At 43.0% G+C, this 27,966-nt stretch overlaps 1 protein-coding gene across 1 annotated transcript; it reads left to right on the top strand.

Annotated features, from left to right (window-relative positions):
• Window positions 1-100: 100 nt before the first annotated feature.
• slc41a2a (solute carrier family 41 member 2a) lies at window positions 101-27,966 on the top strand (the record flags this gene model as incomplete). Its single annotated transcript, XM_083762744.1, has 10 exons — window positions 101-205; window positions 1,410-1,517; window positions 2,972-3,043; window positions 3,813-3,957; window positions 6,155-6,301; window positions 9,017-9,164; window positions 19,594-19,673; window positions 26,812-26,943; window positions 27,512-27,660; window positions 27,770-27,966. 10 exons carry the CDS (start codon window positions 101-103, stop codon window positions 27,944-27,946), a joined length of 1,263 nt encoding a protein of 420 aa, XP_083618870.1. The 3' UTR covers window positions 27,947-27,966.

Here is a 27,966-nt window from a genome sequence, read left to right as displayed (position 1 = left end):
ACTCCCCAATGGAGACAGCAAGGGGTCAAAGTTCAGTAGAGGTATATCTGGGAAGAGTGCAGAAGTCTTCGCTGTCCAGGACCAGGACAGTTCCAGGGACATGCCAACGGAGACAGTCTGCTCTATGGTGTTGCAGATTCTAGTACCCTTCCTGCTGGCTGGGCTGGGCACAGTCTCTGCAGGGATGCTGCTTGATGTGGTACAGGTAAGACTTAAAGAGACATGGGACAACAATAACACACTAGGATACCACATGGTAAAATACTACTGAGTGTTACATGAACTCTTTTGTACACCCTGAGAGTTACGCTTAGTAAAGTTAACACTTTTGCTTTATACTATGCAGCGGTTTTCAACAGGTGGTCCGTGGACCACTGGTGATCCGTGAAGGTATTGCACGTGGTCACAGTGGATGTTAATAGACATGGGTTACCAAAGCACTAAACTTAGCCCATATCCCCACACAACACAACAGTGGTATCCAGGTTGAGTCTAAGTCAGGGTGGTGGTCCCTCGTTTACAATCAGTTGAAAACCCCTGACTTATAAAAAAACGGGAAAAAACACATCTGGAGCTTAAAGGACAACTTTAGTTTTTTTCAACCAAGGTTCATGTTTTAGGTTGTTATTAGAGAAACTAAAAGGTGAGTGTTAATTTTCTTTCATTTGCTGCTTTCTTTTGTTTTGGGGATTTTAGCAGTTTTTGACAGGGGGGTGGGGGCATTCGAGCATGGGGCTAAATATGTATTTTTTTACAAAATATTATGGCTATTTATTATTTTATTATTTACTATAGTCCTAATAAACCCCAAGAAATTACATCTGGCCACAAAAGATCACAGGATATATTGAATGTGACAAACTGACATATTGAGCCTATACACACAGTATAAGCCTTCCCCCAGTAGGCTACCTTCAAATTCAGTAGATCCTGTGATCTTCTGTGGCCAGATGTAATTTCCTGGGGTTTATTAGGACTATAGTTAATAATAAATAAAAAAATCGCCATAATATTTTGTAAAAAAATTCATATTTAGCCCCATGCTCGAATGCCCCCGCCCCCTGTCAAAAAGAGCTAAAATCCCTAAAACAAAAGAAAGCAGCAAATGAAAGAAAATTAACACTCACCTTTTAGTTTCTCTAATAACAACCTAAAACATGAACCTTGGTTGAAAAAAACTAAAGTTGTCCTTTAATCCCTGCCTACACTAACATCTCTTTTCTACATCTCTGTTCTACTTTTCTCTGTTCCTGACATACATGTTGACCTTGACTGTGACCTTAACCTTTTCATCATCTCTTCGGGCAGCTTGAGCCTACAGGTCATTACAACCACATTTCATGAAGATCCCATCCATTTATTGACCTTGGTTAACTTACTATTCTGTAACTTGTGTGTATTTGTGGAAGTATTGGGAGGTGTTCCAGGAGGTGACAGAAATCTTCATTCTGGTGCCTGCTGTACTGGGACTGAAGGGGAACGTGGAGATGACCCTGGCCTCTAGGCTCTCAACTGCTGTGAGTAGAGACACGCACGCACGCACGCACGCATACACACACTTTTTACTTCACTACAATCATTTCAAAACTTTAGTTTCTAGTTACTTTGCAGATTTAGATTATTAACCACTTCAACCCTATTTAAACTTTGGCTATTTTCAAAAGATTTAGTTCTACATTTTATACACTTGAAAACTTGTGAAATGGGACATTTCATGCGAGTACTTTGGTACTTTAAGTATATTTTGATGACAATACTTTGTACTTTTACTCAAGTAAATTTGGAATACTACATTATAGTATTGATACTTTTACTTTACTTCTACACCACTGCGCAAACACTGCGCACGCATCTTTCTGTCATATGTGTTTCTGATGACACATAAAGGACCTCACATACCGGTATATCTTAATAAGATAAACACAAGATGAAAGGCAAAACAGGACTACATCATGTCGATCTTTTATGGTAGGTAGGTGGACAGGGTAAGAGTTCTTCGTAATACATTTTCTCTCTTACATCATGAGTTCTCTGTCCTGGTGTGAAAATCCACACCAATTTGTCAAGATAACGGCAGCGGTTCCACTTGCAGTATAGGCCTAATGACCTACTTGGCAAATGTATAAACAACTCAAACTATTTTATCTAATATTACATCTATTCTATATTTTAAAATCCATTGTTTTCAGGGTTACAGTAAATGTTCATAGTTAACAAGTAATTTCCTTATTTAAAAAAAATGTGTGCTTCTCTCCTGAACATTTAATCCATCATTTACTTTTGCTATTGCAATAATATTAATTAGAAAGACAAACATATCTGGAGATCCCTGTCATCAGTATATGCCCATATATGGGCATGCCCATTGTTTGGCATGTCGGTTGGATTGGTGTGACCGGACAACTGGATATCCATTATACTTAGAGTATATATGGACATTTCGGTCAGATCGGAGGTTCTGGAGTCTGGACAACAACCTACCCGAACGACTCGGTGGCGAGCACCGCATTCCCTCAATCCTTGCCGATGCACAGGCAGAGTTTGACTTTAATTGGTCCCATATATCCGCATGACAGTTATATGGACATCTGCATTATGCCTCTATATATGGTGTATCAGGGTTTTTCTGGTTGTCTGAGTCATAGTGACAGGTTGCATCACTATGATAGAAACCACAATCACCAGCTAACCACACTTTTGTATTGTAGTTTATTGATTGCACACAATCAACTGAACAAACACTGATTAACATCAAAAGAATACAATTTCTAAATGGCCATGACTTGTTCATCAGCTGGTGTTCATGCTTTTTCTTATAATAGCATCAAATGGACTGCTAAGAATGAGCCTCTGTTATCTTATGAGTGGCATGCCATTTATTTACCCATTAAACACATTTTAAGATGTATACATGGAAGATGGGAATGATATTTCAAAGATGAATGATCATGTCATTATGTGATGTTGTCAGGTGAATTCAGGAAGAATGGAGTCTGCAAAAGAAAAATGGATTTTGATTACCGGGAACCTGGCTCTGAAGCAGGTAGTTTGATTTCATATTGTGACGTGAGTTGTGATAGTCACAACACATCGCATATACAAGCTCACAACTTGTCACTTTTGAATGCATTGTGAACTTGTAGATTAGATTGGCTATTGTGTAAAGGGAAAATAGGAGGACCTAGTAGAGTGGACTCCTGTCACAAGGTATATAGGGTTTTAACCCATTAAGACTTGGCTGAGGCTGATTCTACAAATGTCTTCTAAGACAGTTTTCTGAAAAAAGTATGTTAGTATATCAGTAGTGCTCCCCAGGACCCCCACAATGATATGTATTTGGTTGTGGACCCCTATCAAGAAAAAAAGCCAAGCCAATCAAATCATCACATTCGGTGCTACATACACACAAAGCTGTAGCAAATCTACGAGCTCATAGTAGCGCTCACGTCACGAGGTGACGCGATATCAAGGTTCAAGGTTGTACTTTATTGTTACATCTTGTGTACAGGTACATAAGAGTAAAACTTATTTTTGTTTGGCTTGTAATGAGCTTGTACTGTAACTGCTATTTTTGAGCTCCTATATTCAGCTATAATAGTGTAGATTTCCGTCTTACACAAACATAAAAGTCCCATTGACAATGAAGGGAGAACTAACGTCATATGTAGACGAGCAAATCGGCTATTTTTATAGAGAAATAAACTGTTATAATTGCTATAGCTGAAATCTAAAATAACATACCGGTAGATGCTTTTTTCCTACACACAGCTCTCCCTGAACATGTTTCAATAGTTATTCTCTTACTCTCCCAGGTGCAGGCCACAGTGCTGGGACTATTGGCTGCTGTGATGGCAATAGTTTTAGGCTTGGCAATGAAGGGAGAGATGCGTCTCAATCATGCAGCTCTTCTGTGTTCTGCCAGCATTTCTACGGCCTTCATGGCTTCATTGATACAAGGCAAGCCAAGAACACAAACTGTTACCACCCTAATCACTAACCTTTATTTCAACTCAGTACAATTGAGGGGCAGTCCCTTAATACATTAATTTAATCTGGTTGATCTGGTTCCTTTTTGGCGACAGACTCGGAAAACAGAATATTTTGAAGACTACAATATTTTTGTTTGACTGTCTAGAGCGGCGCGATTACATACGAGAATTGCGCAAACGGGAGTGGCGCGATCTGGCGTGGTACAAACGGGACAAACCGAGGCGAATATATATATTCAGGTCTGAATGCAGCTTTTTCTTTTTTTTTTCATATATTTTTTTTTCATATATTTTTTTTGCGGCTTACGCCTTTTATTGATTTTTTAAGGGACAGATAGTAGGCTGACAGGAAACGGGAGAGAGATGGGGGGATGACATGCGGTAAAGGCCGTGTCGGGTCCGGGAGTCGAACCCGCGGCACACCGCGACTGGATCACCAGTCCGGTGCCCAGACCGTTACGCTACGGCCTGGGCCGTGAATGCAGCTTTTGACCACTCACTCTATTTACAGAAAGTAACAGCAGAAATGATCAATTTTCTTTAATGCCACTCAAAAATGCCATCAAAATTGTTCACATTCCCAGTCCTCACAAGTTTCTCTGGGAGGCCATTCTCACCAGTTTGTGAGGTTGTTAACTCAGTGCAGATATGTCAAGGCAGATAATAATGATTCACTTAGTCACATTAAATACTAAACATAATGTTAATCTAAACATGCTGGGTTTATGAACTGTATCTTGAACTGCTCCATGCCAGCACTTGTGATCTAGGAACTTCGAATCAATTATGCATGTTATGAAAATATGTGTAATTTTACAGGGAGACATGGACATTGCTTTTCTATATGACAAATGTAACACCAACTATAAGCACTAGGCATGCTTACACTCCTAAGCATCACGTGTATATGCCCATATATGGCGATCCCTGATGTCATCAATATTGGCCTTTTCAATCTCCCTTCAGTCTCCCTTTTGACTGATACCTGTCCATTTAAACCAGGGTTCCCAAATAAAATTTCCTTAACTACGGTACAAGGCTGGGGGCCGAGTCGGCACGCGCGAGGTCGAGGTCTTGCCCTGAAATTAATGATCAGGGCAAGACTCCATTTGGAGGACCCCCAGTTTGACATGCAGAGGCTACTGACCCCCATTTAATGCCATTTATAACTTGGACCCCCCCCCCCCCCCCCAAGATGGCCCGCGGGCCGCTAATTGGGGAACCCTGATTTTTTTTGTTTTCCTTTTTTACACACAAATGACAATACAAACATACAGAAAACAACAATGAACATTACAAGACAATACAATTACTAATATAAAGAAAGCAAAACAACAATAACCAAAAAACAAGGGAACCCTGATTTAAACTCTAGACGGGCCTGCCCAAAAGTTATTTGTCCAGCCACGCCCGGCAGCCGGCGAAAACTAGAGTTCTCAACAGGCCCTCATCAAACCCTGTACACTCAAGACAATGCTCCCGCTGTTACCCTTAGATCTCCATATATGGAGCTAACATTCCATAATGTTAAATGGTGCATTTATCCATGGCGCTTTACATAGATAGATTGTGCATTACATTCACCCATTCACACACCGGCTGAAACCATGCAAGGCACTAACCAGCACATAAGGAGCAATTAGGGGTTCAGAGTCAGAGTCACTGACCCTGGGGGAGCCCGGGTTCGAACTGGCAACCTTGCGGTTACCATCCAGCCACTCTACCCCTGAGCCACCCTGTACACTCAAGACACGCTCCATATATGGCCAGTACATAATTCATTCCATATGTTGATCTGACCCCCCATGCATGCCAAAGCGCCAGCGCTCGCCCAGCAGTCTGCCGTCACCCAAAGCTTTTTCCATGACCTCTATAGTGCGCATACAAGGTGTTAGTTATAGGTAAAAACACGAATCGGCCTGTTATAGTGCCAATTTCAGGTGGCATTTATTCCTCTGCCTTGTGTGCGCAAAATAAAAACACAAAAAATGTGTTTTGCTAAAATCGTGAGTCACTAAGTCTGACAGAAGGTTCTCAAAATTACAAATGAATGCAAAGTTATAATATTGACATGTAAATATTTCCACCATAATTTGTCAATCCCAGGACTGATTCTATTTCAATTTCTAGGTTTTAATGTTCACTCTGCTTTTCCACCTCTCTAGGTGTCATCATGGTCGGGGTGATCATTGGTACCAAGCGGATAGGGATGAACCCTGACAACGTTGCCACACCCATGGCTGCCAGCTTCGGAGACCTCATCACACTGGCCTTCCTAGCCTGCCTAAGCCAGTGGTTCTATGAATGCCTAGGTAAAGATAGATAATTTATGTCCAATTGATATAGAGCTGAGAGACCCATTTTGTTGGTTTGATGACCCGTGTTCATGGTCTCATGACTCATGTTCTTTCCTTCAAAACACAAAAATATATTATATATCTGTGTTTAATTTATTATTATTATTATTACTTACTCACAGTGCAAGATCAGCTATATTTCTTTTTAAATAGGGCTTAACCAGTTTATTCATAATGTATTTTTATGAGTTTGGGTCTCAAGCTGGACCAGTTTGGGAACTGGAATAGACCAAATCCACCTGTTTCAAATGCATGTTCCTAGAGAGTGACTTGGTCACACGCTTCCCCGTTTTCTCTACCCAGTTTCGCACCAGTGAGGGGTGGGATGGGCGGGGGGGCAAGGTGACGGCCCTAGTTACAGTTAGAAGAGTCGTGAAAACTGCATTTGATCATCCATTTATTCCGTTACATTAGACCATAGACCATTTTTATCATGACCATTTCCTGTTATAATGTTTTAGTTATTTCAAATATGCTACTGGCTGTATTCTTCTTTTCTAATTTAGTATAGCCTATATAAGGTTTAACCTCGTCAGATAATCCCCACATAGTGTACATTTACAAGCCTATACGAGAAATTCAAAGTTTCAACACCAAAGTGGTCACACAACAAAGCATGAATTACTGTAGCCTTACGCAGCGGATGACCATGACTTCAGATTCGTCCAAAGTTGGATTTTCCCAAACCGGTGGCACTTCGCCTCCGGGAAGGGCCAAAGATGACTTGCCCCACCCTCCCCTGGGCGAGGTCAAAATTGAACCGCACGCTGAAGGATATCGTGCCCCCAGGTAGGCTGTTGCGATGTACGAAAACCGCCTAAGGACCCTGGCCCCGAATTATTCTACGCTGAAGGATATCGTGCCCCCAGGTAGGCTGTTGCGATGTACGAAAACCGCCTAGGACCCTGGCCCCGAATCCTTCTACCCACCCTGGGCTACTTCAGCCTTCCTGGGCTACTTCAGCCTTCCTGGGCTACTTCAGCTGTCCGGCTCTCCGCCGCCCAGCCTGCCCGGCTCTCCGCCGCCCAGCCTGCCCGGCTCTCCGCCGCCCAGCCTGCCCGGCTCTCCGCCGCCCAGCCTGCCCGGCTCTCCGCCGCCCAGCTTGCCCGGCTCTCTGCCGCCCAGCCTGCCCGGCTCTCCGCCGCCCAGCCTGCCCGGCCCTTCGCCGCCCAGCCTGCCCGGCCCTTCGCCCACCCCCGGCTCTTTCCAGCCATCTACCAACCCCCGGCTCTTTCCAGCCTCCTACCCACCCCCTTTCTAGCCATCTACCTCTTTCCAGCCATCTACCCACCCCCGGCTCTTTCCAGCCATCTACCCACCCCCGGCTCTTTCCAGCCATCTACCCACCCTGGGCAATTCCAGCCTTGCGGCACTACAGACCTCTGGACTACAGACCTCTGGACTACACCCCTTACTCGACGTGTTCGACAACGCCAGGCGCACGAGCACTTTGGTTACGCGTGGATGCGTTCCTCGAGGGGGGTACTGTCAGGGTTGACGTCACGCCTACCTAGTTGTGACGTCATCCCCTCCTTATATAAGGCACCTTGCCAGAACCATTCTCTGTCTGATCATAAATCTTCAAATCTTCAATCAAGTCTGTATGAGAATCTAAACCTAAGCCTGACAACTTAAGCTTTCTTAACTTGTCCATAAAGAGGAGTTCCACCTGGTGGTCAGCACTTCCCGCTCTTGTGACAAAGAACATTCTCTCCCTTACAGTGGTGTGTGTGTGTGTGCATCATAGGTGTGCTGCGCTGCGCTGTCTGGAAGGGACACATTATAAAGTTGACCACTGGGACCAGCACTACTTCACTGGTGTAGAGATATATTACATTAACTGTGAGGCAATAGTTCGGCTGAAGGAAGGAATTGGCATAGCTTGCACCCTTTTGGCTAGTCCCATTCTACACTGTCGCAGACACATATCCCATAGACTTCACTGGAGGGACGGTGGGACTGACGTTATTAATTCACAATAACATAGTTATAGTGATTAATTTGAAACAATATTCATGAATTCCTTGGCAGTTCCTTGGCCTACTGGCAGGATGCATCATGCACATGACATTTTATCAGTCTGGTAGTTTGCGAGATTAGCCGCAGACACTCCCAGACAAAAGCACAGAAAACACACTCCGGGACCAGACTTAGGCCAGGCGGAGTCACCGGTAATCAGTAAGAGAGAAGAGGTGGGAAGTATTTTGGAGTTTTCAAGAGTGATTCTCACTCTTGAAATGTAATTCTCATTTTTAACCAACAGATGACACCCATGTGCAGTGCCATTGTCCTACAGTGCAACAGCGCCTTACTATATATATATATATATATATATATATATATAGGCCTATACCTTTTTTGCAACTGAATGGCTGGAAAATAGAAATGAGAGTTTTCAAAGTAGAGTTTACAAAGTACATGAATAAACTTTCCTTAATGATTAAATCTGGTTTCAGTATTCATTTATTTATGATATATTTTCTCTATTATTAAGGTTATTTTTGCAGTCAGTTTGTATTGGGGGTAGGGAGTGGGGGCGGGACGGGGGTCGCGATACATGGCCAAAGCATTTCCGGGGGTCCCCAGCCAAAAATGTTGAGAATCCCTGCCTTATGAAGTCCTAATCTTCATTGAACTCATGTATTTTTCTCACTGTTATTTCCTACACAGAACAATATTCCAGTGTTTTATACCTGGTGAGTGCGTTCCTATTGTGCCTGACCCCTCTATGGGTCGCCATCTCCTTCAGACACCCAGCTAGTCGGATTCTACTGTACACAGGCTGGGAACCAATCATTACAGCAATGGTCATCAGCAGGTAGGCCTATGCCAGACGACTTCACATATCACTGTTTTTGTAGTGTAGGCCAGGGGTTTTCAACAGGTGGTCCGTGGACCACCTGTTGAAAACTGTGGACTTTCAACACAAAGTAACTAACACTTTTATAAATTGGGAAATATTATTATAGTTACAAATTTGTAATTACATTCAGAAAATGTGTTATGTATATTTCTTTGATGAATTCAACATTCATTATTTATATTTTTCAATATATATACCTGCAACATGCTAAATATATCATGGCATTCTCTAATGCTCCTCCATTTAATATGTGTAGTCCTCTTCAACATCACGTGAAAGTGTTTTGTGAAAGTACTGCAAAAGCAATACCTTTGAGTAGGGGCGCTCTGCGGAACGCACATCTCCTTTTGGCTGGATTGCCTAGTAGTGTGGTGGAGTCATTATAGTTGAAGGAATTAAATATTTTCCATTGAAGAGTAAAAAACCCAGAGACAAGAAGAACAATATTGTAGAATGTAGAGTATGGAACCCAATTATATTATATACTTATATACTTTTTTCACTCAAAGTCAAAAAGTTGTTTCACAAAAAGAATAAGACTCAGACAGCGTGGTTCAATAATTATAATGATTTATTAAATTAGGATAATAGAAATGATACAAGGTTACAACTGACAAGACTTGCCGAGCCATGAGGCCCATAGGACAGGAGCCTATCTCCTGTTTCCATATTTTTGTGGCATAGGAGGAGAACGCATTTAACCCCTTGTTTGAGCCAAATCTGGGTTGAACGTGATCAGTGGATAAGTAAGTAAGTAAGTAAGTAAGTAAGTAAGTAACACACATCTCCTCTTGACTGGGTTGCCAGTGGATTAGTAAGTAATTAAGTAAGTAAGTAAGTAAGTAAGTAAATTGTATTTATAGAGCACATTTCATTTCACAGACATCATAGTCACAAAGTGCTTCACAACAATAAAAGCAAAACATGTCAATAGTGGTCAAGGTCGGGATGGTGTCATCTCGGACGGGCCATATCTTTTATCAGTGCGTCTGATTGACTAGTGGGTCTCATTGACCAGTGAAAAGAGTTGTTCAGATGTCTGGTTTCAGCTTGTTGTTTAGAGAGGCGCCTGTAAGTTCAAAACATGATTCTGGCACAACACCGTCTGCTATCTTTCTGTGTCAAAATTTGCATAATGACATCTCTTCAATATCTTGAGGATACGGCGATTAGTTTGTTACATTCTTACTAAAATTCCCCTTCAACAGAGATATACCTTCTGTGCCAAACTGACATAATATTTAGTTACACACTGCCTCAAAATAAGAAAAGTGATAAGATTTGGGTTTATTGAAAATGTTACACAATAAGCCAATGTAGTGGCAGAAATGCAGAATATAACCTAGGCCCACTTCATTACCTCACCTTGTTCCCCTGCACCAGTCATGGACTGTCACTCCAACCCCTGCTACGTTCCCCCTCCCTACACACACTCACTCTATCCCTCCAGACACGGCAGCCCCTCCCATCTGAAATGCCCTCTCCATATCCACACTCCCTCCCCTCATGTGTTACGGACTGTTGTCCCCGTGTTCTCCCCATTTGCCTCCTTCTCTCCTTCCGTACCCAGTCCCCCACCTTGACCCCTTATCAAAAAACATCAGGCTACCATGCTAGTTAGTTAGTTAGTATACATCTCTGTACCTCTCCAAGTTGATAATTATTATTGATTGAAGAAATTAAATCACGTGATTTTCATGCTTTGTATTTTCTTCCCGTCTCTAATCATGTCTTTGATTATCAATTAAGACAGACCTATCAATAGTTTAGAGTTTAGACTATATTTACTATACCGTGACAGTGTGACGTCATCACCTGTCTTTCCCTGACAAACTCTTTAGAGCAGCTGATTCATATGAACTTATTGACTGTGTGTGAGTCAGCTCTAGTAGAATGGGCCCACAGGACTGACCTGGCATTAGTGGTGCCCCCACGGGCAGAAGTTAAAGTACTCAGTGCTCTATAGCATTAGTTCCCAACCTTTTTATACTGAAGTACCACCATAATAACTGATGTAAAAATACAGGAGCGTATACCTGCTCTTTTTGTTCCATTCCTAAGCCAATAATGCTGCTGCTCTGACAAAACTCTGTCTCACTAATCACCACAACTGATGATATTTCCAGGAATCAGCCTAATCCTAATCCAGACAACAGTCTTGTCAAAACTCGACTATTGTAACTCCCTCCTTACTGGCCTACCAGCATGTGCACTTAAGCCTCTCCAGCTGATCCAAAATGCAGCAGCTCGCTTGGTCTTCAACCAGCCAGAATTCTCACATGTCTCCCCCCTGCTCCGCTCCCTCCACTGGCTCCCGGTCGCTGCCCGCACAAAATACAAAGCAGAGCAGCGGTTCTACTCCGAGTCTCTCTCGTGTGACTGAACTTCTCACCCTATCTCTAAGGGAGATGCCAGCCACCCGTCGAAGAAAAAATATTTCGGACGCTTGTATTCGCGACCTTATTCTTTCGGTCATGACCCACACTTCATGACCATAGGTGAGAGTAGGAACGAAGATTGCTCGGTAGACCGAGAGCTTTGCCTTCTGGCTCAACAATATTTTCGTCACAACAGTGCAGTACAGCGACTGCAATACCGCCCCTGCTGCTCCGATTCTCCGGCTGATCTCCTTAAGTAAGCAGTTGTTGAAATGTCCATTCATCAGTGAAGTCTTTGACGGTGCAGTAAGAAATCTTATCTCATTGCTAACAGTGCAGATTCACAGCGTGCCACAGCTCACTGGTTACGTTACCACATGAACCCATGCATCCCATATTCTGGGGGGGAAATGAGCCAAAAATAGCTGAAATATAAGCTCAAAAGTCAAAACACAACATGTTGTGATCTTGTGAACTTGAGATTTGGTGATTGTTGAGACAGAGTGTTATCAAGAAACAAGACAGATCAGAATCCTCACCGAAGCGCTGATTTATTAAAAAAGCTGCAGCGAGTTGATACAAGGCATGTGAGTCGCTGCATCAAGCGTTTTAATTAACAGTGCTGAGTATAGGCATATACAGTAGGCCTTTGGTTAGTCCCTTTCCCTTTGAACATTCTTATAATCTCGCACAACAGAAGTTCGTTCGATTTTTTTAAACTTTTTTGGTCGATGGGTAATATAATGAAATTATATTGTTCACGTCACTAACGTAACGTGGGCTTTGAACAGACTACATTAAATATTCCAATACTGTATTGACCATAAACATAGGATACATAAGACACAACCACTTCTTAATTAAAATCATCAATTTATTAAAAATAAATAAATGTAAAACATGGTTAGAATGAACCAGGTTTAAGTGGTACTTTTGGTCATAGTAAGTGTCAATTAATGCGTTTACGGACAGGCAAGGCCTGTCATCAAAGGCATGATCACATCTGATGATCTCATCGAAATCCTCTTTTGAGTTAAAATTAAGTGAGAAACATAAGTTTTTAAATAAAAATAAAATAAAATAAAACGATTTTAGTATGCCCACCGGAAGTAGGCTACAATGTTAGTAAAAAAGATAAACTTTAGGATATCGTGTGGAGAAAGAAAATGAACAGATCTTGGCCGGGCAGGCTAACAGTGGCTTATGAATAAGCTGTAGTGATGAACTGAGAACCAACACATTCATATTCCCATTCGTTGTGTGCCATAACTTCATGGTCAGTTTCATACAACCTTTTCGCCGGGTATCAGAGTCTGTCGGCATGTGGCGTCGGTTTTGCTCATGGGTTGAGCAGTGTCCCCTGACTCCAAACTGTAGTGTACCCCCAGGGGTACCAGTGTTTTGAAGGCAGTGGCCTGTTGTAGCCATAGGGGAGAACCTCCTTTCCCCCCCCGCCTTCCATCTTCCACAGCCAGGTTGCCACTGTGGACCGGGGCGCGCCGAGAGCGTGCACAGGAGAGACGGCAGGAGAGCCGGAGTAGGTCGTTTGTTACCAAACATGACAGGTTGGGGTCAAATACAAAGTCAGAAATCAAGAAATGTACTTTACAGGAGAACCATCACCTTTAGAAACGTCACAGTTAAAATATTGTTTGTAGTACAGTATACACCATAACAATGACAATATTCTCAGGTCACAGAATAGCATACACAGTTTTAATCCACATTTGTTGTTATTCAATTGTACTCTTGGTCAGAGCTAATTCTGTGACGCGAAGCGCATTCCACACAATGAGAGGGGAACATCCATGTTTCCAGTGACAGTGCTTTATCAAGACTTCTGTTTATTTTACGCTGATGGATGCTTTGCTTGGGCAAAGAGGGTCGTTGTCCGGTCCGGTTAGCTCACAGGAAGGAACTTGGTTAGCTATTTACGACCCCCCCCCCCCCCCCCCCCCCCCTGTGCTTCCTTGTAGATTGTTTATTGCATATGATACAGGATACATTTTTGGGGAACCAAGTATTGACTGCGGCATGGCTACCTAATACTTCTTACTAGTAGTACTAGTCCCAGTAAGACTCACCCAACCATGCTTTGGCATGGGGGGGTCAGATCAACATATGGAATTAATTCTGTACTGGCCATATATGGAGCGTGTCTTGCGTGTACAGGGTTTGATGAGGTCAGATCAACATAAGGAATGTCGGAACAGGTCAGCTCCATATCTGGAGATCTAAGGGTGGCAGCGGGGGCAGTGTCTTGGGCGTACAGGGTTCGATGAGGGCCCAGGTAGCGCCAGGCCTTAATTTTCGGGCCTGTTGAGAACTCTAGTTTTCACCGGCTGCTGGGCACAGTCGACAGCCGACAGGTCACCTGTCAGATCAAGGGGCAGGGGTGGTTGCCCACCCCTGCTGTAGGAGGTGCTATTGTAGCAGAGAAGACTTCCCCACCAGCTTCCCAAACTGAGACACAGCCAATGGTGTTTCCTGATGTAATGGATAAACGTTCTCTGGAGGGGAAAAGCTCACATGGTCTTAATTCCTAGAGAGACATCCTGACGCCCTTGAGGGCAAAAGACTAATGGGCAGTGGAGTTCAAATCTGAGTCAGTGAGTCCTGTAGAGGTTGGAATGTTATCTTAAAAGAATCTCAGGTTTATTGCCTGCTGTGCATATAGAAGCCTTTCAGTAGTACATTTGTATTGAATTGAGTTGACAAAGAGAGGACACATACAGTGGAGTGAGAAAAAGAGAGAACTCATTAAATAGTGAGAAGAACAGAGGACACAGGGTCTGTACTGTGATATCCTTAAGTGAAATAGATTGAAATAGATAAATATTGTTTTGGTGTATGCGTGGTGAAAGAGTGTGCTTGAAAGCTTGTATACTTCACAGGCAAAAATAAATATAAAATAATGAATTAATTAATTACCTGAATAAAAGTATTGGCATCAAAATATAGTAACAGTACCAGAGTGAAAGTGCTATAACCTCACTTTTTTTAAAATATGAGATCTACAAGCTCACAGCTAATTGTATTGTGAGATTCGCGGCACATCGGGAGTTTGTAGATCATCTAAATCTGCAAAGTAACTAGTAACTTTTGAAATAATTAGGGCTAGAGTAGTGCGAAGCACTATTGAAATCGCAATGATTATTATAATTTTATCCTCAATGAATCGCATTTTTGAGGCACTGAACGCACTGTAAAAGTTGCAAAACTTTGTACACACATCACAAGTGGTGAAAAGTTGTGTATTTTAATTGTCGCAAAAAGGGGCATGGCCTAATGGCTCAATAGCGCCCCATACAAAGGTTTGTGCTTGAAGCCCCACAATACTGTTTCACCGTCCTACATATTATGCAAATTGGTACACGACTGACTAACAAAAATGTCTCTTCATGGCGCCATGACCGGAAGTCTGCCATTTTGAATTTATTGTGGCATTTTTGCACAATTTATGCCATTTTCATGGGTCACACTTTTAACAAACTCCTCCTAGCAGGATGGTCAGCTACAAATCAAACTTGCTCAGCATACACAAAGGGTCACACTTTAACAAACTCCTCCTAGCAGGATGGTCAGCTACAAATCAAACTTGCTCAGCATACACAAGTTTTCATAAAATGGTGTGACCGTGGAAATGCGTCAAACTTCAATGCCAAATGCACAGTGAAAATACCAGATCTACAATGTTTACACTTAACAAAATACATATATAAGTATTGAACTGATTGTCGTACAGACTTGTGGGTGGTGTCATTGTGTGATTCTATTCTACGTCCCAGCATAGACATGGTAATGCCCCGCCTGCGTCCGATTGGCCTACCGACACTGCCGGCCTTTACCAGACTTTCCTCCGAGGTGGATAGCTATGGTGGATAGTCTGGTGCGAGGTTACTCTGTGCCTCTTCTATTTTTGTAGAAGAGGCAAACTAATATTGTTTATGCCGTTTGCTTTGATGGAATAATTGGTTGAACACATACGCCGTAATATGATTTAATTTGCGTGTGTTCTAAATAAAGTGTTGATTATTGTGTAATGCATTTGTATGTGTAAACTAGAAACATTATTGTACTGTAAAAAGGTCTCTTTTCCCTTATTATTTATATTTTTTTGTATAATAGTATTAGTTTTCTATAATTAGATTAATACACGATAATCAACACTAACACTTTATTTAGAACACACCCAAATCAAATAAAATACATCATATACATACATAGTACAATCACTTATTCTATCAAAGCAAAAGCATAAACAACATTACGCTTTTTTTGTTTGCGTTTGCCTCATCTACAAAAATAAAAGGTACCGTAGTTACAATTTAAGGCTGCATTCTGCTGTCAATCTCTTTTATTATACCTTACTTATATTTTTTCCCTCCACGCCAGGAACCTCGCGTCTCGGAGGACAGTCTGGTTAGACCATGGGCTGATGGGGGCAAGACGGGCAGTGTCGGTAGTCCAATCAGAGGCAGGCGCGGCGTTACCATGTCTATGCTCGGACGTAGAATAGAATCACACGGTGTCATTGGATTTGGTTCAGAGTCCTTGTCCTTCATTGGTGTAACTTAGTAACGCCCCTCTTCTGATTAGTCAATATTAATGGTTCCTATTTTTTGCAATACTGTTCAACGGTTTGTCATACAGACTTATGGGTGGTGTCATTGGACTTTTTGTGAGTCGCGTCACTTGATTCGATAGAAATTCCTTGTCCATGATTGGAGTCAATTAGCACCGTCCCCTCTTCTGATTGGTCAATATGTCATAGTTTCTATAACTTGCCAGAACATTTGAACAGTTTGTCGTAGCCACTTGTGAGTCGCCTCATTGGACTTGGTTTAAAGTCCTTGTCCGTTATTGGAGTTACATAGCCATGCCCCCTATTCTGATTGGTCAGTTTTTCACAGTTTATATATTTTCGCCATAACTTTTGAACAGTTTGTTTGTACAGTCATGAGTCACCTCACTGGACTCTTGCCCTTGTCATTCATTATCTCTGCTCCCAATTCTGATTGGTCGATATTTCTCCCTGGCTTGCTTATTGGAGCAAGATAAGTAGTGATGGAGTCAGTCAATGCCTAAGTATGGTTAATGCACTGATTTGAAGGTGCAGCACAATATTTACAATACAGTCAATTATTTGATGATATCCGAATTTATTATGGTTTTAGCCACTTTGACCCACTTTGACCCTTTGACCCATTTTCTCCCTCACCCCATCCCTCCCCCCGAGATGATGACCTTTTGAACTTTCTGAAATGGAACTTATCTCCCTTTTGGCTTTGAGCTCACATTCCCTTATCTGTTAGGTCCCATAAAGGTTCAGTTTTATGGAGGATCATTCTACTCTCCTGACTCTACTCTACTGACCGCCCACGCCCACACATCAACCACACACACACACACACACACACACACACACACACACACACACACACAACACACATGCACACACACTTCTCAGGTGTGATGGTACCCTAAGTGCTCTTTTGTGTCTTCTTGAGAGTTGAAACGTTTTGTAATCCATAGAGCTCAGCTCACAAAACTTCGGGCGATTTATAATCTAACTATGGCTTCATGTGCAATTGTCTCTGCATATTCAGGGAGAACTGTCCCTAAAATGCATTAACTTGTCTGAGGTAGTATTAGGTCTCAATTAAGGTCTGCATATTGTCAGTTGTCTGAATGATTTACTACTGTATGTTCTTGGAATTCAAAACAGCAGTTAAACTATCCATGCAGAGACATATGATCCACACCCCCCACCCATGTGGTAGAGCCTTAAGGCGAGGGAAATACAGCAACTGTGTTTGCTAAAGTATTTCCTCTTCCTTGCTTTGTGCCCCATCTTTCCTTACAGACTACATGTGTAGATTAGAAGTTGTCAATGCACACCTCTGTGTGTGTGTGTGTGTGTGTGTGTGTGTGTGTGTGTGTGTGTGTGTGTGTGTGTGTGTGTGTGTGTGTGTGTGTGTGTGTGTGTGTGTGGAAATACAGCATCTGTGTTTGCTAAAGTATTTCCTCTATCTTGCACTATCTTTCCTTCCAGACTACGGTATATGGGCTATGTGTAGATTAGAAGTTGTGAAGGTGTGTGTGTGTGTGTGTGTGTGTGTGTGTGTGTGTGTGTGTGTGTGTGTGTGTGTGTGTGTGTGTGTGTGTGTGTGTGTGTGTGTGTGTGTGTGTGTGTGTGTGTGTGTGTGTGTGTGTGTGTGTGTGTGTGTGTGTGTGTGTGTGTGTGTGTGTGCGCGCGGAAATACAGCATCTGTGTTTGCTAAAGTATTTCCTCTATCTTTCCTTCCAGACTACGGTATATGGGCTATGTGTAGATTAGAAGTTGTGAAGATGCACATGTGCGTGTATAATTTCACGGAAATTGCACACTGTTTGTGATTTGTGGCATTTTGTTCGAATCGGACCAATCATGTGAGCTTTGGAAGCCAATTTAGCCAATCAGGATGGAACATGGGAAATGGTGCAGATCCGTGGACTATGGATCCTATGGAGATAGAGTATACCGAATTGTGTGAATAATGGAGAGTAATCTACATAAATGTGTTTTGCCTAAATCGGCCTCATGGTGGCGCTATAACAGGTCGTTGAGGAATATTTGGGGCAGAGGTTCGTCGTTGGCATCCAGGGAGTGTGTGTGCAAAGTTTGGCATGGATCGGGCCAACGGTGCCGGAGATTAGCAGTAACGGACACTCACGCACGCACACACACACACACACACACACACACACACACACACACACACACACGGACGGAGTGCAAAACATACTCTCTCCCCATGCTTTCGGCCTGGTGGAGACAATAAATAAAATACTACCGGGAAAAGTTATACGATTACTAGTCGAGCCGCCATCTGACATTTCACCGTTCATCATTCTACAAATGACTGCAATCAGTCCACAAAGCGTGTGATATTTCCACCTAAGCAATATTAAACGTCTAGGGTAGGGTAACGAACGCTATAAAGGCTGCCTCCCCCCACGGCCCCACCAGTCCCCCACGGTCCCCCCACCCTTGCACCGAGGCCCTCTCTCTTTCACCCACTCGCTGCCTTGCTCTCTCCCACGCTGTTAAGTTACACCTATTTCCTATTTATAATAACCTGGGTAAAATTTGCGGCTTTGGGATGTAAAAGGGAGACACTTTATTGTGAAGGGACATCAGGATGAGGAGAGGTGTTGTTGCTACATGCTACGTAATTGTCGAGAGTGATGGCTGCGCACGAAATTGAACGGTAAAAACTTTTTTTTATCAAATATCAATACGAGTTAAAATATGCCATTGGTTGCGTATATGGGGGACTCATAATTGGTTTTGCAACGAGCCTCCAGATCCCTAAGGCCGCCCCTGTGTGCACCTACAGGTACATGTGCGGCAGAGTAATCTAGTAAGAGACTGGCGACACGCTTTGAACTCACCGCAAAGCGGGTGCCTATGAGCTATTGTTCCAAAAATTGGAACTATCCCATTGAGATGGAATGAGCACTTCCGCATTCCATTGTTACAATGGGTGTCAACGCTACTGTTGCCACTCTCTTACTCTGGTGTGCGCTTGCCTATGGTCATAACCTAAAGTCTATGAGAGTTTTAGACACACAAATACACAAAAGTAAACTTCAAATAATCAAAATAACAAATTATTTACTGCTGCAGTAGCGAAACTAAATTAAACGCTTGCTTTGGACGAATGTATTCTTCTTTGATAGAGGAGGAGGCATTCTTGTTGTGTTCAAACAACACCACCGAAGATTTTTCTTTTGGTGCCACGCCGTGGTACCCCGTGCAACGAGCATGACACCACTGGTGATCGCATTAGGCGCAATTAGTTTTCCAGCCACTTTAGACAGTGATTCAAATATTGCCACCCAATAGGACTGCAGAACAACAGAACAGTATGTACATGGCTCGCCGGCGCTTGGTGACATCTGTCACATATGCTTTCCCAGTTTTATTATTTCCCGCCCCCTTCTCTCTTTTTTCTCTTTAGTATCGGAGGACTCATCCTAGACAAAACCGTCTCAGATCCGAACTTGGCAGGAATCATAGTTTATGCTCCAGTCATAAATGGTGAGCTGAGTTTTTTTTTCTTCTAATCTAAATTAACTTATGTACATTTTGATGGAATATGAAGACAAACGCACGCACGCGCACACACACACACACACACACGCACGCACGCTCACATGCACGCACACACACTTACTTGCTTAAGGTTGTCCATCGTATCCGATGATGACAATCCATCTCTATATCTTGTGAGTGCTCATGTGTCTATGTAGTCCAATCCAATCTGCCACAAACAGGGCAGGGAAGAGCACTGGCTGGGGGTGTGGGTGTGGTTCTGGCTTCATGTCTCCTTTGAAGTTTATTTGTGGCGAGCTGCCACCAGGTCGCATTTCCTCATGGCAGTCTTTAGTTGGTCTTTGTAGCGCTTTTGCGAGCCTCCTGCCAAGGGAAGACCAAGATGGAGCTGGGCATGCGGTAGGCGTTCGTTCTTCTGGCATTCTTATGACGTGGCCTAGCCAGCGGAGTTGGTGCTGGGTGACTGTAGCCTCCACACTGCTGCAGTTGGTCTTGCAGATTATTTCAGTGTGGGAGACTCGGTCCTTCCAGGATATACCCAGGATGCATTGTAGGCACCTGATGTGGAAGTCCTCCAGCATCCTCAGGTGATGGCTGTACAGGGTCCACGCTTCACAGGTGTAGAGCAGGGTTGTCATAACAACAGCCAGGTAAACTGCTACCTTAGTATGGAGTGTAAGGTCCTTGTTCTGGAACACCCTTCTCCTGAGTCTGCCAAAGGAGAATGATGCCTGTTTGATCCGGTTTTGAATCTCTCTGTCGATACTGCAGTCGTCAGAGAGAAAGCTGCCCAAGAATTTGAAGGAGTCCACTGTTGCAAGTGGCATTTTGGAGACGGTGAAGGTTGGGGTATGAGATGGAGGAGTGGATGTGAACTGGCGTATTACCTCAGTCTTTGCCACGTTAACAGAGAGGCCCAGCCTGCCATAAGCAAGGGTAGCGTGCAGTGCCTCAGGTGTGTGGCCCACAACTGCACAGTCATCTGCGTATTGCAGTTTGATGACATAATTGACCTGATGTTATTTTTGTGACTGCTTGGAGGATCCACGCACACATACACTCACACACACATACACTCACACACACACACACACACACACACACACACACACACACACACACACACACACACACACACACACACACATACCTTCATACCTCATACTTCATACTTCACACATACCTTCATACCTCATACTTCATACATATACCTCATACTTCATACCTCCTGGGGGTAGTGGGGTTTAGCGCTTGGTGCGCCCTCATGTTGCTGTTTAGACCAATTCTTGATCCGCACACGTTGTCACGCGTGGGGCAGACGTGTTGAACCTGGTTGGATAGTCCTTGCAGCGCGCTCATGCCGCTGCCTGCACTTCTCTGCGCGTCTCAGGGATGTCTCCACCTCCAGGTGGGAGACACGTCCCACTGGGAGGAGACCCCGGGGCAGACCAAGGAAACACATTGACTCACTGGCCTTGGAACATCTCGGGATCCCCCAGGAGGAAGTCACTAATGTGGAGAGGGAAGTCTGGAGCTCTCTGGTGGAGCTGTTGCCCCCGCGACCCGACTACGGATAAGCGGTTGAAGATGGATGGATGGATGGAAAGTGTCAGTGATGTCATGGATACTCATTTGGTCTCACTTCCTTCCTGGACTACATGTTGTCTCAGTAAAACAGCCCTCTCCCTCTCCACAGGTGGCCAAATGACCCACCTTGCCCTAATGCAGTGGTTCTCAAAGTGGGGTCCTGAGAGTCCTTCAGGGGGTTCCACGGTGTCCACAGCAAAATGTGTTGTTCAAACGGCCTATTTTATATTTTGATTATTCAAAAAACAATTGCAAGCTGTGTTGTAAACTCTAAGTACTGGACCCTCGTCTGGTTTGACAGACAGGTAGTGTGTGCAGGCTGGGTGGTGTGTGATAATCCGGTTGAAGTATTCCTTTGGTACGGCAGTGTCGCGTTATTGTTCACAAAGTTTATTACACAAACAGGAACATATATAATGTTGGATCATAATGACGTGACCACAAGATATCAGACATAATAACCGCTAACTGCAGCAAGGCTGACCTTGCTGTCTGAGATGTCTCTCGTAGCCTAACTATAAAGTATGCTACAGATCAGTCAGTAAACAATACATATCAAGTACACTGTGTCTCACGTTCAAGTACACAGCCATGGGCGATCATGATTATAACCGCGTGTAGCACCGTGACGCAATGTGAGCTTGCTAATGTGAGCTTCCTATTGTGAGCTTGCTATTGTGAGCTTCCTATTGTGAGCTTCCTATTGTGAGCTTCCTATTGTGAGCTTGCTATAGGGTATGCGACTATGCGCATGCATAAAGTAAGTGGCAAAGTGACACTCACTTTGCAATCAGATAGGACCTGTTTGGATGTATGGCCTGTCAAGGCAAGAATGTAGTTGCGACTGCGAGACGAAGCATTTCCGTGGGTCCCCAGCCAAAAACGTTGAGAACCACGTGGCCCTCCTCAAGGGATTCAAGAGCACTGGGCAGTAATTCCTGCAGGGCATTCCACACTTCCATTTGACACCAACAGATACATTCTCATCATACTGACAATTTGTCAAACTCCAGTCCCCCACCCACCCCTTTCCCTCACTGTATCTGTATCTTTTCCCTTTTTACCTCCTCTATGATGATTTTCTGTTTTGACTATTTAGTTGTGTATATTCGTATACACAACGTCTCTAAATGTTTTGATGAATTGAAAATGGTGGGCCCTATTGTAAAAGTGTAATGCTGTATGGTGTTGTCCACTCACAGTTAACAGTTTTTGTTTTTGTATTGAGTTGTACTTGAAATGTACTGTAATTACAGGAACTCTCAAATTAGGTCTTCATCCTTTCTCGAGAGGAAATTGCCTCCTTTAAACTTTTTACAGGATTTAGCAGACACAGGTTCTGTGCCACTTTGACGAGTGGGAGACTGGGGTTTGATCCCTGCTCTGCAAGAATTCCTATATATCTGACATAGTCGGCAGCGGTGGCCGAACGGTTTGCGGAGCGGTCTTGATATCGGAAGGTCGCTAGTTCGTATCCCCGGACCGGCACGTTAAAATTACCACCGCTGAAGTGCCCTTGGACAAGGCATTGAACCTCTACCATGAAATGTTCTATGAGCAGGGCCTGGCTGTAAACAAGTTCTTGAGCTTAGTCCAGTTACCCTGGGTAAACATAGTACCTTTCCTTTCCTTTACATGGATTGTGAGGGACATGAGGGACGTTGTAAAGCATAGGCATAAAGGCTAGATGGCTCAAGGCGGAGTCTCCGATGTATTTCACCTGGCGGCCATCTTGCTTCGGTGCAACAGTACAATATGTTCTATGGCAGCTCAAACAAAAATAGTCATAACTTGCTTAAGTCTTGACGGATTTAGAAACGGGTTGGTTTATTACAAACGTTATCAATGTGGCTATGATTCAGGATGCTTATCTACTTAATGTTATTTTTTAAATGAACGTCATATAAAAGCATATACGTATGCGGATGTCTCTGACGTTTATAACAAACCAAACCGAGCAAGTTATGGTTATTTAAAAGTACATGCCCCATAGACACAATGTTATGCTGCCTCGAAGTAAGATGGCCGCCACATATCGATGTCGCTCTCCAATGGCCAGCAGCACGGGTGAGCCATCGAGCCTTTCTTATATATATATATATATATATATATATATATAATAACCCATTCTTGAGATAAGGGACAAAACTTTTTTCAAACTAGATTTTTTTTTTAAAGATACATTCAAATCAAATAGATGTATTTGTAGACACAGGTCTCAACTACCAATCTTGAGAAGGAACAGGTTTTTCGCATAACATTTCTTTCTAAAATGGGACATTTATGATTACCTGATTCATGTCAACTCCGTCAGACACAGTAAAATCCCTTTTAATTGAATTTGATAATTTCAACAATAATATAAAGTCCTCAGTTATCTTATAATGGCTTTCAGTAATCAAGTTAAGTAATACAATTCTTTTAATATTGTTTTGTTCCAATATCACACTATTATGAAATATCCAATTTCTCAAATCCGTCATTTCAACCTTTATTTTCAATATTATAACATGAAAACCATGTAAAAAAATATATATCATCATTACGTATCATTTCAGTTGGTGTTTCAATACATAAGCACAAAAGATTTAACATCGAATTTTCTATTTCTTTGGAAATTAACAAAAACATCACGGGATGAACGTCTGACGGAGTTGACGAACATCTGACGGAGTTGACAAGTTTAACTGATTTAGGTTCTAGACCACCTAGGATCTTGATTCTGGTGACTAATCCCACATTTTCAAGGATGAGGAATACAGTGGTACTATTTATATTGGCCCTGTGACCATGGCAGCCATTTTCAAAATGATTTTTTTCACCAATGTGTTTGTAAAGGTGTCTACTAACATATCCCACATTGGTTTCTATTGAACCACCCTAGGGGCATTTTTGACAGCTGCTGAAAGTTGGGTACCATACCAAGTGGCTATGGCCAAACTAGGGAGTCTATGGCCAAACTAGGGGTCAAACCCCTTGGGCTAAATTCGGCCATATATCCATATAGTGCACTTATATAGGTTGTTGATGGTACCCCAACTTTCAGCAGCTGTCAAAAGTTCCGCTAGGGTGGTTGAATATAAAGCAATGTGGGATATGTTAGTAGACACCCTTCCAAACACATTGGTGAAGAAAATTCTTGATAAGGAATTTATTACCAGATTGTATTAATATCCCCTGACTAACTCATCTTCTAGACCACCTAGACCCGACTTCACCAACAGAGACCCGATTGACACCTAAACAACAAGTTTGGACAGCCCCACCAATTAGTGTTACGGAAAATCGTTACACATGATCTCTGTAGTCATGTGATCAAGACGACTCTGTTGGATTTCTTAGATTCTACACTGATTGGCTAAGATTACCTTCCAAAGTTTTCAGGAGTGGCCCGTTTTGTACAAAATGCTGCATGTCCTGCTCATCCAGAATTCTGTCCTCATAGAGATGCTATGAGTGATCTGGCTCTGCATTTCCTCAACAAAATGAAGACAATTGTTGCAAAAAACAAACATGTTTATATTACTCCTAAACATTTTGCCAAACATCCAACACACTCCTATCCTCCTGGTGGAGACCTGTGCCCAGAATGGCACTTTTTCTCTGCATAGCATCAATATAATCACGCTTGAGCAATATCTATTGTCTCACATCTTTGATCATTTATCTGGAAGCGAAGACCCAGCCACAGACATCCACTACAAAAGACCCAGCCACAGACATCCACTACAAAAGACCCAGCCACAGACATCCACTACAAAAGACCCAGCCACAGACATCCACTACAAAAGACCCAGCCACAGACATCCACTACAAAAGTAAAAGACAAAACCTCATTAACCTCACAGCTTGTGTGAGCATAAGGTATGGTCCTTTGAGGGGTTAATTACAGATACCTCTGTACCTAATTGATTGATGGCTAGTTGTCAAGTAGCCTCGGAAACTCAGACGTTTTTATTTCCAGGGAGAAAGAAGTCGTCAAGCAACTGAAGCGTTATTTAGATGGTATGCATGCTTACTTGATGAGTCATCCCAAGGTGATTACAGAGATATTTACTGAGTTATTTAAACACAAAGGGAGGCAGGTTCCCTGGTATCTGTTGACATGGTCTGGTAGCTCCGTCATCATTCTGAAGGCCCATTCACTCATAATAAATGTACTGTAGAGGCAGGAAGAATGGAGTTTTAGGCATCTGTGTGTGGGTGTGTGCGTGTGTGTGTGTGCGCGTGTGTGTCAAAGATGAGAGGAGATGAAGTTCACACAACAGGTCTTGAGCTCCAAACTTTATTTCATATAGAGATACGTTTCGTCAGGCATCAACACAAAGTGAATGCTTATCTAGCTAAATCCTGTAGCCCATTGTTGTCTGCGCCTGAATCTTTTCTACGTCCAAGCATAGACATGGTAACGCCCTGCCTGCCTCTGATTGGCCTACCGACACTGCTGGCCGCACCAGATTTTCCTCCGAGGTGGAGGATACATGCTGGATAGTCTGCCGCGAGGTTACTCCATGGTGGGAAACTATGATAAGATAATGACAGCTTGGCACGCATGACAGTAACTTTTATTTTTGTAGAAGAGGCAAACTAATATTGTTTATGCCGTTTGCTTTGATGGAATAATTGATTGTGTGTTCTAAATAAATTGTGTAAACGCAAAACATTATTTTACTGTAAGGTCTCTTTTCCCTTGATTCTTTATCTTTTTTAGTATATAGTATTAGTTTACTATAATTAAATTAATACACTATAATCAACACAACTAACTTTATTTAGAACACAGTCAACACACCCAAATCAAATCATAGTACAACGTACTATGATTTTTCAATCAAAACAAACAGCATAAACAAGTTTAGTTTGCCTCTTCTACAAAAATACAAGTTACAAGTTAGTTACATGCAGCCTGTCGCGCGTGCCAAGCTGTCCTTCTCGGAGGACAGTCTGGTGAGACCATGCGGGTGCAAGACGGGCAGTGTCGATAGGCCAATCAGAGGCAGGCGGGGCGTTACCATGTCTATGCTCGTACGTAGAATAGATTCACGCGTTGTCTGCCTATGCTGATAGGAAGCCAGCTATCTGGTTAACACAAATCACATGTGGGTGAGGGGGAGGGCAGGTGAGGAAGCAGGCAGAGATAAGTAGGAGACACTGAAAATACCAACCATTTGCTAAAAATAACCTGATTGAAGGGATTGGTTAATCATCATAAAGGAGGTAAAAAGGGAAAATAAACATATAGTGAGGGCGGAAAGGTTATGCCTGCTGAGTGGCAAAAAACTGCTTTCTGGCCTACATCCACGTTAAACAACGTTAAACTCACTTTGCCACTCGATTTGACGCTCACTTTATGCATGTGCATTCCCTCTATTGTTTGTACATTTACAGTTTACTCATGCCAATAAAGTGAATTGTGTGTGTGTCTGTGTGTTTGTGTGTGTGTGTGTGTGTGTGTGTGTGTGTGTGTGTGTGTGTGTGTGTGTGTGTTGATTGAACCACTTTTGTTTCATCTCCCATCTGTCTCTCACTGCCACAGGTATTGGGGGAAACCTAGTCTCCATCCAGTCTAGTCGTATTGCAACTCATTTGCATATGAATTGCATACCAGGAGAGGTGCCTGAGGATCGTAGAGGCTGCTACAACCCCTGCTGCACTTTCTGTGGCTCAGGTAAATGGCTGTTGATTAAAACAAAGACACATAAAGAAAATGTTGTCTTCTTTTAAAGTTTTTTTTAGTTTTTTTTGCCCCTACCCCCCTTTCACTCAAGAGGCTTGCCTTTTGCCAAGCTGCCATTTAAATATAATTTATTACATAAGAATAAGTAAATGTTGAACAAACAAAAAACAAACTTACCTCACGTCGCTAGGCCCAAACCATTTAATCGACTCTACTACTCCAGGGGCGCCTCCGCCTGTTTATTTTAATGCTACAGTGTCGTCATTCTGTGTTAACTTGTTTGTGTGAGGAAACTAAAGGCTTGTGAGTGGTGACTATTAGTAGCCTACCTTAAACACATGGGTGCATTTGGTTATATTATTTTGAGCTGTCTCACATCCTGTGAATCCTGACTTCACTGCCTGACCCCTATGGCCTGACCATGCCCACCTTGTGGCCACGCCCACATTAAGGACCCCCATGTCATTGTCAAGGCAGGTTCCAGTGCTCCACTCTATACTACTCTAATCAAATCTACTCTACTACTCTGTTCTGTTCGAATCTAAATTACTCTAACTAGGGCCAAACCATCGATCTGCCCAAGTGCTGTTGCTTTTGGTCATCCCTGGTCAGCTGGTCTTCATATACATGATTCACCTGATGCAAGGAGGTCTAACCTTGCCCACCCCTGTCTTCATTATCTTCTTCTTGTGTGCCGCCCTGATTCAAGTAAGCCAGGCTTGTTTCTCTCTGCACCATTCATTCCCCATTAGATCACTGCTTTCCTGCTCCATTGCATTGTGTCTCGTCTCCAGTAATCGCCTTGCCCCTTTCACAGGTCTTTGTGTTGCTCTGTATGGCCGACTGGATGGTCCACTGCCTATGGCGAAGGGGCAAGGACCCCGACAGCTACTCTATCCCATACCTCACAGCCATGGGGGACCTACTGGGAACTGCTCTGCTCTCGCTTGCCTTTCTCCTACTCTGGACCCTTGGGGACCCAGGCAGCACTTAGCAGGAATGCTTGAACAGTAC

The sequence above is a fragment of the Protomyctophum parallelum genome (assembly GCF_964188405.1).
Source record: "Protomyctophum parallelum genome assembly, chromosome: 4".
In the NCBI taxonomy this organism is placed as follows: Eukaryota; Metazoa; Chordata; class Actinopteri; order Myctophiformes; family Myctophidae; genus Protomyctophum; species Protomyctophum parallelum.
The sequence above is the reverse complement of the archived record's forward strand: the minus strand, read 5'-3'. Positions and strand labels throughout refer to the sequence as shown.